General features: G+C 44.7%; 1 protein-coding gene across 2 annotated transcripts in view; it reads right to left on the bottom strand.

The window, feature by feature from the left end:
- LOC138521154 (zinc finger protein 75A-like) overlaps nucleotides 1–18,073 on the bottom strand; it is a 111,727-nt gene that overhangs the window by 29,533 nt on the left and 64,121 nt on the right. For both annotated transcript variants that reach the window (XM_069633732.1, XM_069633733.1), the window contains one exon: nucleotides 2,775–2,885. In XM_069633732.1, the coding sequence (XP_069489833.1) occupies nucleotides 2,775–2,885 (111 nt within the window). The remainder of the gene's footprint in view (nucleotides 1–2,774; nucleotides 2,886–18,073) is intronic.

Below are 18,073 nucleotides of genomic sequence, written 5' to 3' on the forward strand. Positions count from 1 at the left end.
TAGCCCCTTACCCTACATTCTCATGCAACAGTTTTAGGTTACCCTCACTACTTTAAAATGGCTGGTGGCAGTGGTGTAATTTTCATACCATTGTGCTTTTCTACAGCAGGCTGAATCCTCAGCTGTAGTACAGCACACATGGGTGACCATTTTGTCAAAATGGCCAGGTCTTTTTTCACCAATTTCTGTTTGTGAGGTCTTTCTTGGGTTTTACTCTATGAATTGAGCTAGGTTTGAGCCCTTTGTTTGTTTTGCTTTCGGCAGGCTTCAGTTGTGAAGCCCGCCTCTGGCTCCAGTGTGTCTGGAAAGGCAGGATGGGAGGGAGGTTCCCGTAAACTCCCCTGGCCTTTGTTTCTAGGAGTGCCTGAATGCAACCAGCCCTGATTGGCTGGCTGTCTTTTAAGGCCAGCCACCATGCTGTGTGATTGACAGCCTAGGCTGTGCATGAATGGGAGAAACCTACTTAAAAGGTGAGGGTTTTGGGGCTAGAGGCAGAGTCGACCACTGAGAGAAATACCCAACGAAGAAACTGAACAAAGCTTGCTGCATCCTCCAGGATCTTTCAATTGCCAAGTGAAGCTGTGCTGCTGTGCTGAAACTCCTTTTTCAATCCAACAGAGAAGCTCCGGAAGGGACGACTTCTTCACTTGTGTTCCCTGCAGACTCTTCTAGCCCATGGACTTTAATATTGTTTGTCCCTCATAGGTGGAAACTTGTTTTAGACTGTCATTGCTGGGGAAGGCTTCTCTAGATTTCATTGGAAAATATAAGTGCCCTTGCATATACTGAGAACCTGTTCAACCTTTTTCGTTCCCTAAACATTTTCCTTTCTGAAACCTCAGTATCTGAAATGTATAACTAGTGTGATATATAAATGCCATTACTGTCCTTGTGATTGAAGTCACTTCAGGGTGTAGGAATTGTGTAAGAAGCAAATCCAAAGATTATCCACCTTCGTGTTTTGATTCTGAAAAGTAATTTGAAAGTATATTTACATGGCTACATGAAAGGCCTTATTAAAGAATGCTTATTTAAAAATTGATGTTAATTAAATAACTATTCATAACAAAAACCTTTAGTGTAAGTGTTACTTGGCTACTTGTATTTACGGATTACATTTGTACAGCTCTACAGCTCACATTTCCCCCTCTTGAGATCACACTACCAACTTGTGTAGTACAGACCTATACCAAAAGGTGGGTTCCCTAATACCAATAAGATAAGTGTTGTGTAGTCTCATACAGTGTGACGACATCAATTCCTACCTAACACCTTCTCAAAAATATCTTCAATTTGAATTTCTTTTGTTTTTAAGGATGCTCTGTTTCTCTTTCTTTATTCTTCCTTTAATTTACAATTTTTGGGACATTTGCCCAGTTTTGTTCACTAGCCAGTTAAGTTATATTTTGTCATGTTACGTTGTGACATTTCACATTCACTTCAAATGTCTAGTGCCATGAAGATGCCATAAGGTGGCAGGTAGCACTGCCCAAAACACCCAAATAAATAAATGATACATGTGAGCAGCACTCGGTTCATAAAAAGGACCATAACGCCTGAAGTAGATTTCAAATGTCAGGTGGTAAACAGACTCTACACCTTTGTTGGACATAAGATCTGCAATGCTGGCATCTATTAACCGGACAAGGTAAAGGTGACTCTGGTAGCAAAGGGTAAAACAAGGAGGAATCGTACCTTGCACACCACTATAAAGCTTTTGGTCAGGCTTTCCAGTTGTTGCAGCTTGCTAGGATCTTCATAGGCGATCATACTTCATATACTGTTCTTTTGCCTATGTAAATTACTTCGTTGTGCGTCAGCAGTTAGCCTCCAAATATAAATAAGCCAATAGTGTCAGCTACAATACAGACCCATCCACGAGACAGGAAGGAGCTGCTTCCTGTGCACCCAAAATGCAGTGCTTTAGAAAGCACCTAAGGACAGAGAAGAAATAGTATTAACGTTTGGAGTCTACCAGCACTGCCCATGCCCTGCCTGCATCTCTGGCCTTGCTTCCTTTCACTGTGGGAGTGGTGAGTTGGCTGAAGGTGTTGTGAATGTTGGGCTAAACGTATGTGCTCCCCCACACTCTGCCTGCTTTTCCGCCCTCACTGCCTCTTACACAGGAACTAAATAGACTAGCATGGAGATGATGGCAACAACAGGAGGCCCCAATGATGATCTGCAAGCACAGACACTGCGAGGACCTTCTTTCTCAACCATCAACATCCATTTGTAACTGGGTTTTATGCTAATAACCATAAAGAAGCTATAAGATCATGGATGGTCATTAAATAAGGAAAATCATATCAATATAAACAACCAAATACATTCTTTTCCCTTCGCCCGGACTCAATTTACTTGGTGTTCGAATAATAGGTGTTATTTCCGAATCAAATATCCTCATACAAGCAACTTCAGAAGGATAAGAGCCTGTGTTGGTCAACTAAAATGTCCTCCTGTGACATGCATTTTAAAGTCTTCCTTGATTATAAGCATCATATTGGATGACTTGTGTCATGCTTTATTTTTCATTCAATTTTTTAAAATGTTTATGAAAAGGTTTCAGTCACGATGCATTACACGTTACATAGAATACATTTCTGCTCCTGGGACACAATACATGTGTACCATAATTTCGAGGATACACTACCATGATGCATTACCAGGGTACCATAGCTTCCACATTCTAATGCTGGTTGCACCTGTAATAGGATTATTTACACCGAACATGGTATTTTGCGGTTCTAATATGGGTAATGAGATTTACTCACATGCAGGATTGCTGAGGCGTTCTTGTTTACCATAGTCCTGGATGTCAAAAAGATAGCTCTCTCCCTCTTCATTGATGCCAACTGAGGTGGCTGGTATAGTAACTTCAGGTCCTATAATGCAAACACATCGCTAAATAAAATAGCATGTTTCAATAGTAAGGAAATGTGTTGTCATTTGATGTTGTATAGATTACAGTAAGAATGGTTATACATTTGTCTGGAATTTAACTAGCGATGTAGTTGGATTGCTTGGGTGGAAGTTAGAGTTGGGAGCCGTTGCTTGATTTACATTGAAGAGTGGCTATCGATGAAAGAACTTCCAAAAAACAACAAATGGGGTTTATTAGATTTATTTGTTGGAAATGTGTAAAGCGCCTATACAACAAATGGCGTTTCAAGGCGCCACAAGACAAAGGGGGGGACAGACAAGGGAGAAAGTTAATAACTGTTCTACTAGGCCTTGTGACATTCGGATTGTGCAATTACAGTGACAAGAAATCCGAGGGAGGAGCTACAGGGAGGTGCTGGTCTGCACGAAATACGAATTGCTAGGGTGCATAGGGGTGGAACCACCTTTATATCTAGCACTTGCCCTCCTGGGAGGAAAGGAGGGAAAGTGCCAGGGATTGCATGGGTTGTAGGGGGTGAGGGCCCACATGCTAAGTGTGAGGGGTGAGGGTGGACTTGGCGGGTACACCTGGTGCCCTCTATAACTTAGAGGGAACCAGGCAGCCAGTCACTGAGGTAGATGGGGGTGTTAGCAGGGGATGGGGAGAGGGAAGGAAGGAGGGTCTTGAGGAGCTTCCGGAACTTCAGGAGATTCGGCTCAAGACAGAGGGGCAGGGAGACCATTCCAGAGGAAGGCACCTGCGGAGGAGAGAGATCTATGCCCCACTCTCCGCTTGGAGAAACGTCTGATCTGCAGAGAGTTGGAGCTAGAGGACCGAAGGTCTCTACCAGGAAGGTATTTAGGGGGGTGGGGGGGAGGGAGATCCCTCTCTCCCTCCCCCCCTTCCTCCCTCCCTCCCTCGTAGAGCCCTTCAGCCTTCTACATCCAAATGTAGTGGGGTTCCAGGCCACAGAAAGCCTTGTGGATGATGCAGAGGGTCTTGAACTGATCCTAGCAGCAACCGGGAGCCAGTTGAGAGACTTTAGGGTTGGAGAGATACAGCCCCTGGGCTTGCGGCCAAGGACACGTCTTGCAGCCCTATTGTGGATAAGTTGAAGTGGGCAAAGTGAGGATAAAGGGATATTGAGGAAAAGGCTGTTGCAGTAGTCCTAGAGAGGACCAGAGCTCTGGAGACATTGAGTTTCTGGGGAAGGTGAGGAAATGGAGAATGCCTGAGGAGGTGCAGCTGATAGTGGGCCTTCTTGGCTAGGTTTGCGATGTGAGGCGAGAAGGAGAGAGAGAGGAGTAAAAGAGGACACCTAGGTTTTTTGCCTCACAAGAGGGTGAGGAGAGGGGACCCATACTTCATCTTGGCATAGACTGACCTTTTCTCAGCAGCCAACTGAATTATTAGATGAGTTCCAACATCCGTAAATGGCTCATAAGAGCTGCACTCCACAACTTCCCTTACACCTCATGGAAGCGAAAGGATAACCTCAGCTTTTCGAACCAGTCAAAAATACCTCTACCCTCCTAATAAGGCTGGATCAAGTCCTTGGGGAGGTGGTTCCTAGGCTTTCCCTGGGAGCCACCACTGGATGTACTACCCTTCCCACTGGAAGTTCAGCGTTCTTGATTCCTCACTGAAACCCTAACGGATACTCACAGGTGGCAAAGGGAATGGCAGATGCTTCCTGATCCTGGCCTTGGGGGTGGTGTACTGCGGGAGGCTCACCCGGGAGGAGAAATGCATCAGGGGAGTGAGGGATGCTTGAGGGGTGAGACACATTATTTAACATCTTGTAAAGAAGACATTCTACAAATACCACAGTATGTTATGGCATGTTTGCATCATAATTCCATAGTTCCCCAAATGGACCATCTGAATGTGAACGAATTCAGCCATAAAACCTGTGGTGTTAAAAATAATAACCCAAGAAATGCATACAGTTATACATTCCCATAGCTCCCAAAACCATAACAAGAGGAAGTGGTCTAGTCTTAAGACAAAAGATCCATATTCCTCTTTTCAAGCCTACCTTATGACTGATTCCTGTAATATCTCTTTGTTAAATGTCTTAGAAAGTAGAAATCAACTTTGCAGCAAAGAAGAAGTTAAGAAAACTATCAGTAGGTACTTCAAGTTCCATAATACCCTCATTACTGGGAGAAAGAGGGATGCAGAGGAACAAAGATGCAGGAGTGGTCGGCTAATTAGCAATAAAAATGGCCTACACCCGAGGGAGACTAGGAGGCTTAAACAGCCCCCTTAGGTGCAGGTAACGAGGAAGCAGAATTGTAGAAGACAGTGCTGGGCGTGCATGCAGGGGAAGGAAGTAGAGGGTCAAGATGATGCCGGGAGGACGAGTCCCGAGAGGGTCTGTTCCTCTAAAATGCCAAACTGCAGAGGTCGCACAGTGGGAAGCGTGGACAGGAAATGCTTGCCCAGCAAAACACATTGTGCATAGTTTGCGCACCAGGATGCAGATGTGGTGCAAGCAGTCGAGAGGTCTCGGGTGGCTGGTTTGTACCGGAGACTCCCAAGAGCCAGAGCGGCTCAAAACCAGTGAGGCAGAAGTGGCAGTGACCAGACAGAAGGTGCGCCTGGTCAGGAGAAGTCAGAGGTCCAGCAGTCCTGCAAACGCAAAGCAGAGCACATGGAAGCAACTTACCTGGTGAGTGTGAGGCGAACGAGTGACTCCGGGGCGCTCTGGTGCAGGCCGTGTGTTCAGCACAGGCATTATCACTCACGAGCGAGTGAAAAGAAAAGAAATGAGCGTTAAGAATACTGAACTGTTGATAGCTTACCAAAGCAAGCTAATAAGCATTACGAATGCCGAGCTATTAAAAATTCACAAAAGTGGCTGGTGTTAAATCAAAAGAACCCTAGAACAGAGTATGCGAGTTAGGGCAAACGCCAACAATCCGGTGGGGAGGCCATTATTAGAATCTCGGGCATACCACCAATACCCAAGGCAAGAGAAATTAAAGAACAGGTACTTTCAGTTTAACAGAAGTTGCTAAACACAAGAGGTGAATGCCAAAACGCCCCAGGGTTATTATGGTTGTGACAAAGGTTCTGGTACACCTGTAATTGTGGTTGATATAAACTCACATTGCTACAGAGAAGGCAGACGCAGGAACATACTTTGGTCTGGACACTTTGGTATTGAGGCAGAAGGGAAAGAAAGGTGGCAAACAGGCTGCCCTTCTGAAAGAAGCTACCCAGAGGGAGATGAGCATCGTCTGTGGTGAGGTCCTGATACAGATTAATGTGAATGTTCTATACCCTGAAAGCTGCTAATAATTTGATACTAAAGACGATTGAAGTTTCTGTTATTCTAAAGTTGAAAGTTACCATTGAGGCACTGTTCTGTTTTGATGTTGAAGTAGCAGACCGGCAGGAGAGTACACCGTAGGGCAAGAAGTGATTGCTCAGAAGAAAACTGGTGAAAGATTAAGACAGGCAGTAGACGGTGCAAGTGCTGAAGAGTGATACCAATAGAAAACACGCTGAGACCATTTTTAATCCAGGAGGAGTGAGAGCCTAGGACTTTTTCGAAGATACTTCATTGAAATATCAGAACTTTGCGTTGAATCGAATGTCCTTGCTTTTCCTTTGAACTGTGGAGAAAACCCTTGTTTGGACCTGGGGGAACAGAAGTTCACCCAGACCACGACAAGAGACATTGATCATACTGTGAACCATATATATTTTTTGAATTGAGTTGCCATATAATATCTTTTTGCTTTGATTGTTGCATAAGTGAGGGTTAGAAAGTGTTCCCTTTATTTATTTTAGGCAGGGAAATCCCCATCAGAGTAGGGATAGTGAGGAGTTTATTCAACCTGTTTATTAAATTAAATGGAAAAAGTTGAACTCTATGCAAAGTTGTCCACCTCACATTTCTGACCACTCACAATTCCCACTGATTCTCCAGTTCAAGTTGGTGCAGCTCCAGCATGATCAGATCTCTGTTTTTGTTCATCTGATGCTGCTACTGTAGCCTTTCTCTATTCCCTTTGATTCCTCTGTTTCTAGAGCAGCCTTGTTTCTTTGCTTCTGCTCCTCCAAGGCCAACTTTTTTTTCCTCTAGGAGAAAATCCTCTTTTACTTAGGTTCCAGCAACTGCAACTCACTCGGGACCTATAGGAGGTCTTGGACCTTACAGATGCGTGGGATCTGGCTGAGGCCTGAAACTGGTAGCACTTCTGGGAAACTACAGTTTCTCTGGGTAGAATGCTTAGAAGTGTCATTAATGTTGCTTTCCTCATTCACTTCCGCTCCCTCCAAAGAAATGGGTACTGGAGATGGGGCTCTGTACCGGTACTGTCCTCCTGGGCATCCACTACCCCTCTCTTCCTCAAAAACTTGAAGGCTTTTGAACAATTCCGTTTTTCTAACTTGCTGCCGCAGGGGAGTCCCCTTGCTTGGCACAACTCATGCTGCTCACCTATTGACAAGGTGGATGCAGATTTGATGCCACATTCCATGATAATAACTACCTGACAGCAAATCCAATGTAAACTATGTACTTATTTTGGTTGCCTAAGATGTCGGCACAGCCTCTGTCAAATCCCAACCGCTGCCACCAGTGTGAAGATATGACTTATGCTATGCAGGAGTACAAGGATGAGTAGTAGGAAAACCACTTACTCAACCCTCACACGTCTACATATCAACAGTGATCCAAATACTAAAAGGTAAAACAGACACAGTTAAGAGATAACCCTCCTTCGCCTTTTGTGGTAACAGGGTCCGAGAGAAGGCTATACTCTCAAGAGGGGTGTGAATGCGATTTAGTAGTAACCCAAATAGCAAAGTCTACCAGTCCAAAAATAAAGAGAATGCCCTTTCAAGTCAGTCTAGGGTATGTTGAGGTGGCAGGGGTGTCTGATAGAAAGGGAAAGCTTAATCATTCTTTGATTTGTGTGACACTTGTTGTCCAGGGACAGGTAGGAAGGTGGAGGGTGCCATTGTATTGTCCGTCACTGGCTTTAAGTCAGTGCTGGACTCAATGCTGTACCTCAGTTCAGTGCAGCATATCGTAGCATGGTGTATCACTGTGCAGCATGAAATAGTCCTTTTGTTGAATAATATCATGCATCAGCGTATGGGATGATTAGCATCATCAGGTACATTGTGCAGAGTATGATCCTTGCAATCTTGATAAAGCTTAGTGCAAAAGAAAGCAGTATAGGGTTTTTGGTTCCAGTAAGAGTTCATCAAAATTCCCAGGTTCTTCACTGCTTTTGATGACAGAGCAAGTACCCATTTCATCTGGGCACAGGATGGTTGCATATGCGTACCTGGGTGCAACAGATTAATAGTTCTGTTTTGTTGGCGTCAGTTTCACATTATCCAGTCGTCCACTTGTGTGAGGCTGTTTCTTAATACATTGTCCATATCCTAATTGTCCTATTGAGCTTAACATTTTGTTGGGTTTTATTTGCATTTGATAGAGTATGCGCTTTGTTTCTATGTGATTGAGAATCAAGTGGTAGACTACCCTTTCCTCATTTAGCAGGTGAGGGATTTTGGACATAGTGTGGTAGTTTGTTGGATGATCTTGTTTTCCCTTGATAGACGTCATGAGGGCACTGATGTAAACTTTCTAGAAATTTTGTAGAACTATTAGTTGATAGAGGGATGAATTGAAGAGACCCCCTTAAACATGCGAATTAGAATTTGCCATGTGAGAAATGTTTGTATACATCGTTTGCATTGCTCCGTTAGTAAGCTAGCATGGTTGTTTGTTGTCAAATGGTTTGCAAAGTCTTGTTCGGTGATGGGCTTGAATAAATTCAGAGTTCTACCTTTCTTGAGAGTATTCTCTTGTCATTACCATAGCTGTTCCGTTTGCTTCCTGTTCTCCTAGCGGGTTGTTGTGGATGACAATGATTTTCGTTCAAACGTGAGCTGATGGCAGCACCTATGTTCGGGAATGGGGTTAACCTTTTGTAGGTTCGGGAATTCCTTTAGTAGTTAGAAAAAGTGCCATCACAATAAAAGATGCTCAGTGTGTTTTGCATTGTTTTCCTCTTTTTGATTGGAGTATCTTTGCTCTGCATTGACACAGGTACTTTTTATTTGTAGCTTTATGGGACCTGTTTTTAATCTATATGCGGTTGAGATCCCATTCTTCTTTGGCACGTTTATCTTGGGGAGCATGCCTTATTTGTGTGTGAATTTTCTGAGAGGGTCCGGGGTTTTTTTTGGAACAAGCTCATCCAGGGATTTGAGGAGCCATTGTCGCAATGTCATTATTCCTCTTTCAGGTTCTACCTCGTGTAGAGGGTATGTGGTTAAAGGAGTTTTGTGGAGTTCTTTTTTAAAGTTGCCCATGTTTAGTTCATTTCGTTATCCTGTTTTTATCGTTGCTTTCTTGTGTTTGGGTAGAGTATTCATCGGTACATGGATAAGGAGCCGTATGTTGAGGTGGTCACCCCATTCGTGTGGCAGAGGTGGGGGCTAGAGTCACTTGGTCTTTGGTGCAGCAGACGGCATCTAGTATATTTCCCAATGGCTGTCTTGGTCCTTTGATCACTTGTTTGAGTTGTATGGTTTCCAAGATGACCGAGTTGTGGCAGATGTGTTGGAGCTCTGATTAAATACGATACTAAAGTATCATAGGATTGTAAGTGGTTTGTGGCCCTCCTCTGAATTTGCAACTGTATCTGAAAACCTTTCTGCACATTTGTGATTGCATGTGTTGTGTGGATTAGTAGGAAGCACAAAGATGCAGCGATTGGCTTTACCAAGGAATTACACAATCTAGTATTGTTGTTAATGGGATGCCTCTGCCTCCTCTTTCCTTCATGGTTTTTCATGATGTTGAAAATGCACAAAATGCCAAATTCACAAAGCTCTATGTGGAACCAGAGTTAAAACATTAGAACAGAAGTATGGAATGCTTTGATATATTCAGCGAAGATTTGCTGAATCTCTCCTTTCTAGTATTTAGGTTGGGTTTCAAATGCATAGTAAATATTTAGATGAACTAAGGACTTTGTTTTTGGCTTGTTCAATTTCTGGAAGGTTTGGTTTTCAGAAGCCTTAAGGGTGGTGTAAGAAACCTGAAAGTGTCCCACCCGCTAGTCCCTGAGGATCCGTCATCCAGGTGGCCAGGAGATGGCCATTGCAATTTGGATCCAGTTCCTGGGGGTGGACCAGTGTGGGAGATCACCTGGGTGATCAGGGAGTGGAAGTGGGACACCAGATACACGACACTGCATCCCCTTCCCTGTAACGCCTTTACCCCATCCTACCAGGTAGGATACTTAGGAACTCGACTCCCACACCTCCTTTTCCAACACAAAAACGTTCTCAAGACAGCTCACTGTGAGAGAAAACAGACTAACACCTGAGCCGTATACCTGACGTGTCCCAATACAAAGGTCAGGCAGGGTCAGGCAATTACTGATCATTACACACTCACCTGACTTCTTTCACAGTTGCCCACACGGATAAAAGGCGGAGCACGAAAGCACACTCCGAGCAAGGTAAAGCACACGAGTAAGGAGCATTTCCAAGATGGCAGTTTAATACCAGGCGAAAGACGGCAAGACCGAAAAGGATTGGAAGGAGGCAAGTGCCCTTAACTTTTTCACTGAAAGACCGTAAACTTTCATGAGCCTTCGAGTATAGGAAAAGTAAGACACGGATTCAAAGCTGAAGAATCCTGCATTGTATGTCCCGGGGCTCTCCCGCGTTGATAGTTAAGACAGGGAGAATCATTTGCCACCGGGTTACTGTCCTTGGCTCCTACAACAAAGCAGCACCGGTGTAGTCCGCACAGCCGGTGAGTTGGGGAGACCGATAACAGACCGGTCTGTGTTGAAGCCAAGGTTGCAAGCAGCAATATTGTATCGAGAAAACTGAAGAGACCAGTGTATGAAGCGTATGTGGCAAGCGAGGCAAATATAATTAAAATTGCAGATGAGTGACTGAATTGTACAGCCAAGATACACTGCCGTAGACAGAGTGGTCCAGCACCACGTGGGTGCTCATTCGAAAGTCTGTTGAGTATCCAGCACATTTGAAAGTCTTCGATAGTGGATGTTAACTGAAATTTGTCTGAGTCCGGCCGAGGGAGACCAATTAAAAACAGATCTGATCCCGGATGAGGGGATCCAAGGTGACAAACATTGCTTTAAAGGGATCTGAGCCCGGTTGAAGGGGATCTGGAGTGAATAGTTAATCATCTAAATTGAGAATTTATCCCGTGCTGAAAACATGGGGAAGGGAGGCCAATGGCCTGAACAACCAGACATTTCATTTTGTGAACACTTATTTCTTTTTGTAACATTGTTTCCCACACTATTTGTATTTAGAGGTAAGGATTGGCAATTGGTTTATTATTATAGGCCCTTTTATTTTGACAAGCCACCACTAGGACTGCGTTATTATTTGATGGTCGTAGCTTACTCCCTTCTGTAGATTTACGATTAGATAGGCGTTCATCAAACCCTTTGTGAAATTCAATAAAATGCCCTTGAACTGTGCCCGTCTTACTGTTGGTACCATGCCATCTTTACAGTGGGTTGATGATCCGCACAGACCTGTTGCTCATGGGTCCCGTCTCACAAAGATGAGTGGCTTATGGAATGCGAGTTTAGCTCTGCACCATAATATCAACAGGGTTTGGGGTGTGCAAGAAATCCAAACATTCAAGAGCCCAAAAAATGGGGCTTACCCTGCCTTTCTAGGCAAAACATTTCACCACGCCACACATTCCTCATTCTCACCAGGGCAAATGGAGAACACTCATGGCAATCCAACCTAACTGCACTGAAAGTCCCAAGAAAGCTGGCAGTTCTGAAGTGGTAAATGCAGTAGATGCAGGGAATGCAACACACGAAGAAACAGATGGCAAGGCCAATTGTGTGCGATATATGCTTTAAGAGAAGCTATGTGAAATTGACAGGACTCCCCTGCCCTCAATTCATGGCTCATAAAATGGCACCCTGCAACTCCAACCCCCTAGGCAAATTACATGCCTGGAAGGGATTTGCTAATTATGGGGGGCAAACACCCCCCTTCTCTGAGCTAAATATATGCAGGTTTGGTTTTCCATTAGTTAACGGAACCCATGGGCAATTATGATTGGCTCCTAAGTGAGCTACCGAACAAAAGGAGGCAAAGGTTCCATTGTCCGCAAGAATGAAATAAAAACAACTTTCTATTTATTCTAAATTCTTTATTCTGACAATGTTTTCAATGAGTCACAAGATAATTGGAATACATTTTCATTTTTTATTATAAACATAGTTATACTAAACATTGTCCTACAAAAATAAGCCTGCGAAATAGGGTTTTGCAGGCCTGTATTCTTTCCCAGTCTTTTTAGGGACCCACCACCTCCCAAGCATAGCCTCAAGTGTGGGAGATGACTTTTCACAGGAGGAGTGTAAGGCAAAGTATGAATGCAGTACCCTCTGTGGCCACTGCAAGCAACTACGACTAGAGGTGTAAGCAAACCAACCTTTGGTACAAGTCTGTACTACACAATTTTGGTAGCGGAGCTGAGCAGCCAGGCTTATCTCAAGAGGGGAATGTGAGCAGTAATCATTTTACACAGAGGTCTACAATCCCAGGAGTCCAAATAAACTCTTTCACACAAGGTTTCTTGGTTAAATATTAATTTATTAACCATTCAATTATAAAACATTCAATAGAAAGGAGGCAATTATATAACACACACATACTTCAATACTATTTCAGAATACTTTTCAAGGAGTAAAAGGCAAAGATTATTAGAACATGAAAGATTACAAGTATTTTTAGACAGTGTAGATATTTTGAGTTCACCAGAAGAAGCAATTCAATAGGCTAGGCCAAAGTCAATGGGCTAAAGTCTTGGATAGGATAAAGCGGTTCTGGTAGTTCAACGGAAAAGTCTCTTCACAAGTTCTCAGAAGTAGTTTGTAAAAAGGAGAATCATCTGTTGGGTCACAAGCTGATTAGGCCTGCGAGTTGCAAAAGTTTCAAGCACTTTCACTGCAAGAGGTAAGTACTCTCAGTCTGATTTCACAGTACCTTATAAATGAATTAAAAGATGCAGCTGATGACTTCTGTTCCTGGCAGTTCCGGCAGATCTCGCTATTCCTGGGCCTCAGTCGTGGAGACAAGAGGGAGGACGTCGGGGACTCCTGCACCGCACTTCAACAGTCAAAAGCTCGCAACTGGCAAACTTCAATTCCGGTGGCTGTAAGTAAAGCACACAAACTGGTGTCCCTCTCCCCGGTTATACAGTTTCCTGCAGCACTCTGAGAAAGATGCAACCAGCTCCGAGATAAGTAGCCAGGTCGCTTACTGTCGAGATGATTGGTCTCACCAACTCAAAGGAAGAGGTCGTCCTTGCAGGGCTTCTCCGTCGAGATGAACTTGGCGATTCGGACCTGCAGCAGGGCTTCACCGGGCAAACCAACGGTCCAGGACTTGCAGCAGCCGTCCTCGTCAAGCTCGTCTTCGGTTCTTTCGTTCCATTGGTCGACTCTGCCTTCCAAGCCAAAGACTCGCCTTTTATTCAGTTCTCTCCCATTCATTCCAGCCTAGCTGCCACTCACCCAGCAGGGTGGCTGTCCTCGCCGGACAGTCAGCCAGCCAATCACCACAGAGTGCATTTGGGGCTACTAGGAGAGTTTCAGGCACCTACCTCACTTCCTCCCCACCCAGACACCCGTGCACTACAGGCAGTCTTCACTCCTGAAGCCTGCCAAAGGCGAATGAACAAAGACCAAACTAGGTTTGGGGGCAGAGGTAATCTCTAGAAGGACCTTTCCACAAAGAAATGGCGAAAAAAGACCAGGACCTGTTTTTAGAGGGGGCTCAGGCGCCATCTTGAAAAACATAGCTCACGCCATTTAACATTACCGGAGCTACAAATAGTTTGCGATCGGGAAAAATCATGGTAGTTTGTTGTTCTGAGAGGAAAGGGTAGCATTTTTTGATTGATATTTTATTTCTATCGCGCTCGTACACAAGTGTTTCAGAGAGCGACAAGGCAAGGGAGGAGAAAAGGGGAGAACAAAACAGCGATCTTACTAGGCCCAGTGACATTGAGAACGCGCAAGTGCATGGGAGAGGGGGAGGGGAAAAGTGCATGCAAGGGGGGAGAAGTGGAAAGTGCGATTAACAATACATAAATAATAAAGGCAACAAACAGTGGTAGTGCAGCAGGCAATTTGCAAGTGCTAGGTTTAAGGCAGCAAACAGGGTAGATCTGATAAGTGTAGGAAGAAAAAAAAAAAGGGGGGGCTGTATGGGTACAGACCCTAGTGCAAGGGGGGGCCCGGAGGCATTGCGGGAGGGTGGCGGGGTGAGCAGGTTCCTGGGCCCGGTGGCCAGGTGCACAGTGCCAAGAGAGAACATGTCAGCAGGGGAGAGGGGGAGCAAAGGCAGAAGAAAAGAGGAAGGTCTTGAGGTGCTTCCGGAGATGGTTCTCCTCAAGTTTCTGAGTGGCAGGGAGGCTGTTCCAGAGGGAAGCCCCAGCCGAAGACAGATACATGAGTATCTAGACACAGGGGATACGAAGTAACCCCTCCAGCACGCTTATTGTACAATAGGGTGTGCTGGGTATAGAAATTTCAAAGACTAATAAAGTCAATTTCACTTTACTTACTCTGGGAAACAGTAGTTTATCCCAGAGAAGGTATGTAAACCTTGGAGAAGCCTAAAAGGCTTCCCTGTGCCACTGCACCGAGGGTGCTGTGTAACACAAATGAAAAGATGATGCCTATGAAGTTGTTTAAACTCCATAACCAAAAAGAAAGAAACATAGAAAACACATTGATTTGAAAAGTTCAAAGTCCCAAAATTTAGCAAAAGAGCTGGAGGGCTCGAAGGTGGGAGGAATTGGCACATTTATGAGAATTCTCCCTAACAAGGGGTATAAATGTATGCACCTAATAAGCGGGAACAAACAAATGGGTTCGGGTGGGTTCTACCCCCAGGAAAATGTTTTAAATAATGGGTTCAAATGGTGCATTTTAAAGCACTTTTGGTGAAAAATGGTGTAAAAAAGTCACACATTTTGCAACCAGTTTTGTATGGTAGCACTCGGGGGGAGGGGGCGGGGGGGGAATGGGGGAGAAAAACAATAGATGCGAGTCAGTGTACAGGAACATTTTGCTAAACATTTTCATGGTGTCTTGTTAGGGAGAATTCTCAGAAATGTGCCAATTCCCTTTTACCTTAGAGAATTAATGCTTAATTGCTTAATCCCCTTGGTTACAGGAATGCACCCAGAAGGTGATTGGCCGCCTGGCTGCCCTTGGAGGACAGCCACCTTGCTGTGTGAGCGACAGCTAGGCTGCAAATGAATGGGAGAAACCTGCGTAAAAAGACAAGGCTTTTGGCTTGGAAGGCAGAGTCGACCACTGGATGAAGGAATCTGAAGAAGAACTTGGAAGAGACGCTTGCTGCAACTCCTGGACCGTTGGTTTGCCCAGTGAAGCCCTGCTGAAGCTCCTATTGAGTCTACCCCAGGGGACTACAGAAGACTTGTAGTGCCTCAGGAGGTGAGACCCCAGTTTCTACAGTTAGCCCATGAGATTTCTCAAGCTTGTCACTAAAGTTTTAAGAAGACCAAGGAAAGGATTTCTCTATTTCTACTGGCCCAAGATGGGGTCTGATGTAGATAAGTTCTGGAGAAGCTGTCACACTTGTCAGACTTCTGGCAAGAGTGGAGACAAGAAAGCGGTACCCTCGGTGCTCCTACCACTAGCGGGAGTTTCTTTTCAGAGGGTAGGGAGTGACATTGTTGGTCCCCTAGACCCTCCCACATATTCAGGCAACCGATTTATATTGGTTGTGGTAGACCATGCTACCAGGTATCCTGAAGCCATACCCATGAGGACTCTTACTGCCCAGGCAGTGGCTAAGGCCCTCCTTAGTGCGTTTACCAGGGTAGGTTTTCCTAAGCAGGTTATTTCAGACATGGGGATGAATTGTATGTCCCACTACATGCAAGCCATGTGGAAACACTGTGGAGTGACCTTCTCAACAGCCTACCATCTGCAATAGAACTATGAAGATCATGATAGGTGCTTTAGAGGAACCCCTTAGAAGAAAGTGGGACCTTCTACTGCCATGCCTTCTCTTTGCTTATAGAGAAGTCCCTCAGGAAGGGGTTGGTTTCAGCCCCTTTGACCTCTTGTATGGTCATCCAGTTAGAGGTCCATTGGCCCCAATCAAGGAAAGGTTGGAGAGTGCTCTTTCCCTCAAACCAGTGAGAGTCACCGACTATGTGTTAAGTCTCCGAGGAGAATGACACAAATGATGACAGAAGCTTCTGATAACTTGAAAGAAGGTCAGGCTCTGGTTAAACATTGGCATGCCCAGAAGGCCAACATGGTTGAGTTTATTCAAGACCAACTAGTTCTAGTTATCGTACCTACAAGGCAGAGGGCCTTACAGGACAAATGGATTGGACCCTTCAAGTTTGTGGGCAAACTTGGAGAGCAATTATTTAGTGGACTTGGGCAATCCCAACAAGGCCCCTAGGGTCTTTCCCACTAACCGCCTAAAGGCATATGTAACTAAGAGCTTTGCTCTTAGCATCTGATCAAGAGGAGGAGAGTGAAACTCTACCGGACCTTCTCAGGGGACAGCCTTTAGATGGAAAAATAGGAGGAGTTAATCTTCTGATCTGACTCTGCAACAACAGAAGGAGTGCAAAGTTCTGTTAAATCAGTTTGCATCCCTGTTTTCACTGACACCAGGCTTGACCCCTTGTGGCCAGCATGATATCCTCACTGGTGACTGTCTCTCTGTCAAAAGCAAGGGTTACAGAATGTCAGACTATGTAAGAACCCACATAAAGGAGGAGGTCAAGAAGATGCTTGATCTCGGGGTAATCAAGCCATCTACCAGTCCATGGGCTAGTCCAGTTGTGCTAGTGCCAAAAGGCAGGATCCAAAGAGTTGAGATGCTGGGTTTACTATAGAGCTCTTAATGCAGTCACCACGACAGATACCCATCTTTTACCCAAGACAGATAAGCTGGCGGACAAACTTGGTTCAGCCAAGTGACTCAGTACATTGACCTAACATCAGGCTATTGGCAAATAGCTCTGACAGACCATGCAAAGGAGAAAACTGCATGTTCCACCCCAGGAGGCCTCTACCAGTTTAAGGTTATACCTTTTGGGCAACAAAAAAAAAAAATGCACCCGCTACATTCTAAAAGATGGTAAATCATGATCTGAATGGGATGGAGGACTTCTGCATGGCATACTTGGATGACATTGCAGTGTTCAGCCCCCCTTGGGAAGAGCATCTTAACCACCTGGGATATGTATGGCAGGCTCTTGAGCAGGCCCATCTGACCATAAAAGGCAAGCAAATGTCAAATTGGTGAGAGCAAAATGGTCTACCTTGGACATGAGGTAGGAGGAGGTGAAATAAGGCCATTGCCAAGCAAAGTACAAGCTGTGCAAGACTGGGCCACCCCTACTACTCAAACCTAAGTGAACACCTTTTTAGGTCTCACAAGTTACCATAGGAACTTCATTGAGAACTATGGGACCATAACTTGTCCCTTAAATGTGATCTCCTCTCCCAAATTCCCCAAGGTTAGGTGGAATGAGGAGTGCACTAAGGCATTTGACTTAAGAAAGCCCTTTGTCAAGCTCCAGTCTTGAGAGCTCCTAACTACAACCAAGCCTTTATTGCACAAACTGATGCTTCAAATACAGGAATAGGTACAGTTATGAGTCAGCTGGATGAGAAAGGCAAAGAACTATCTGCTTCATCAGTTGGAAACTGAAGGACCGTGAAACAAGGTGGGACACCATAGAACACGAATGTTTTTCCATTGTGTGGTCTTTGAAGAAGTTTAGACCCTACTTGTATGGATCGACTTTTGTAATTCAAACAGACCACTAACCCTTGAAATGATTAATGCAGATGAAGGGGGAGAATCCTAAATTGTTAAGATGGTCAATCAGCCTTCAAGGGTTTGATTTCACCATAGATCACAGGTCAGGATGTAATCACCAAAATGCTGATGGTCTCTCCAGAAAGTATGACCGACTGGAGTAAGGAGATTCATCCAGGAGTGGATTCAATCCTCCTGTCCTAGTCTGGAGGGTGGGGGGGGGGGCGAGTATTAGGAAGAATTCTCAGAAATGTGCTCATTCCCTTCTATCTTAGAGACCCTCAGCACTTTTGTAGCACTTTAGGACTT

This window comes from Ambystoma mexicanum, chromosome 13 (genome assembly GCF_040938575.1).
Source record: "Ambystoma mexicanum isolate Mex_15411 chromosome 13, UKY_AmexF1_1, whole genome shotgun sequence".
In the NCBI taxonomy this organism is placed as follows: domain Eukaryota; kingdom Metazoa; phylum Chordata; class Amphibia; order Caudata; family Ambystomatidae; genus Ambystoma; species Ambystoma mexicanum.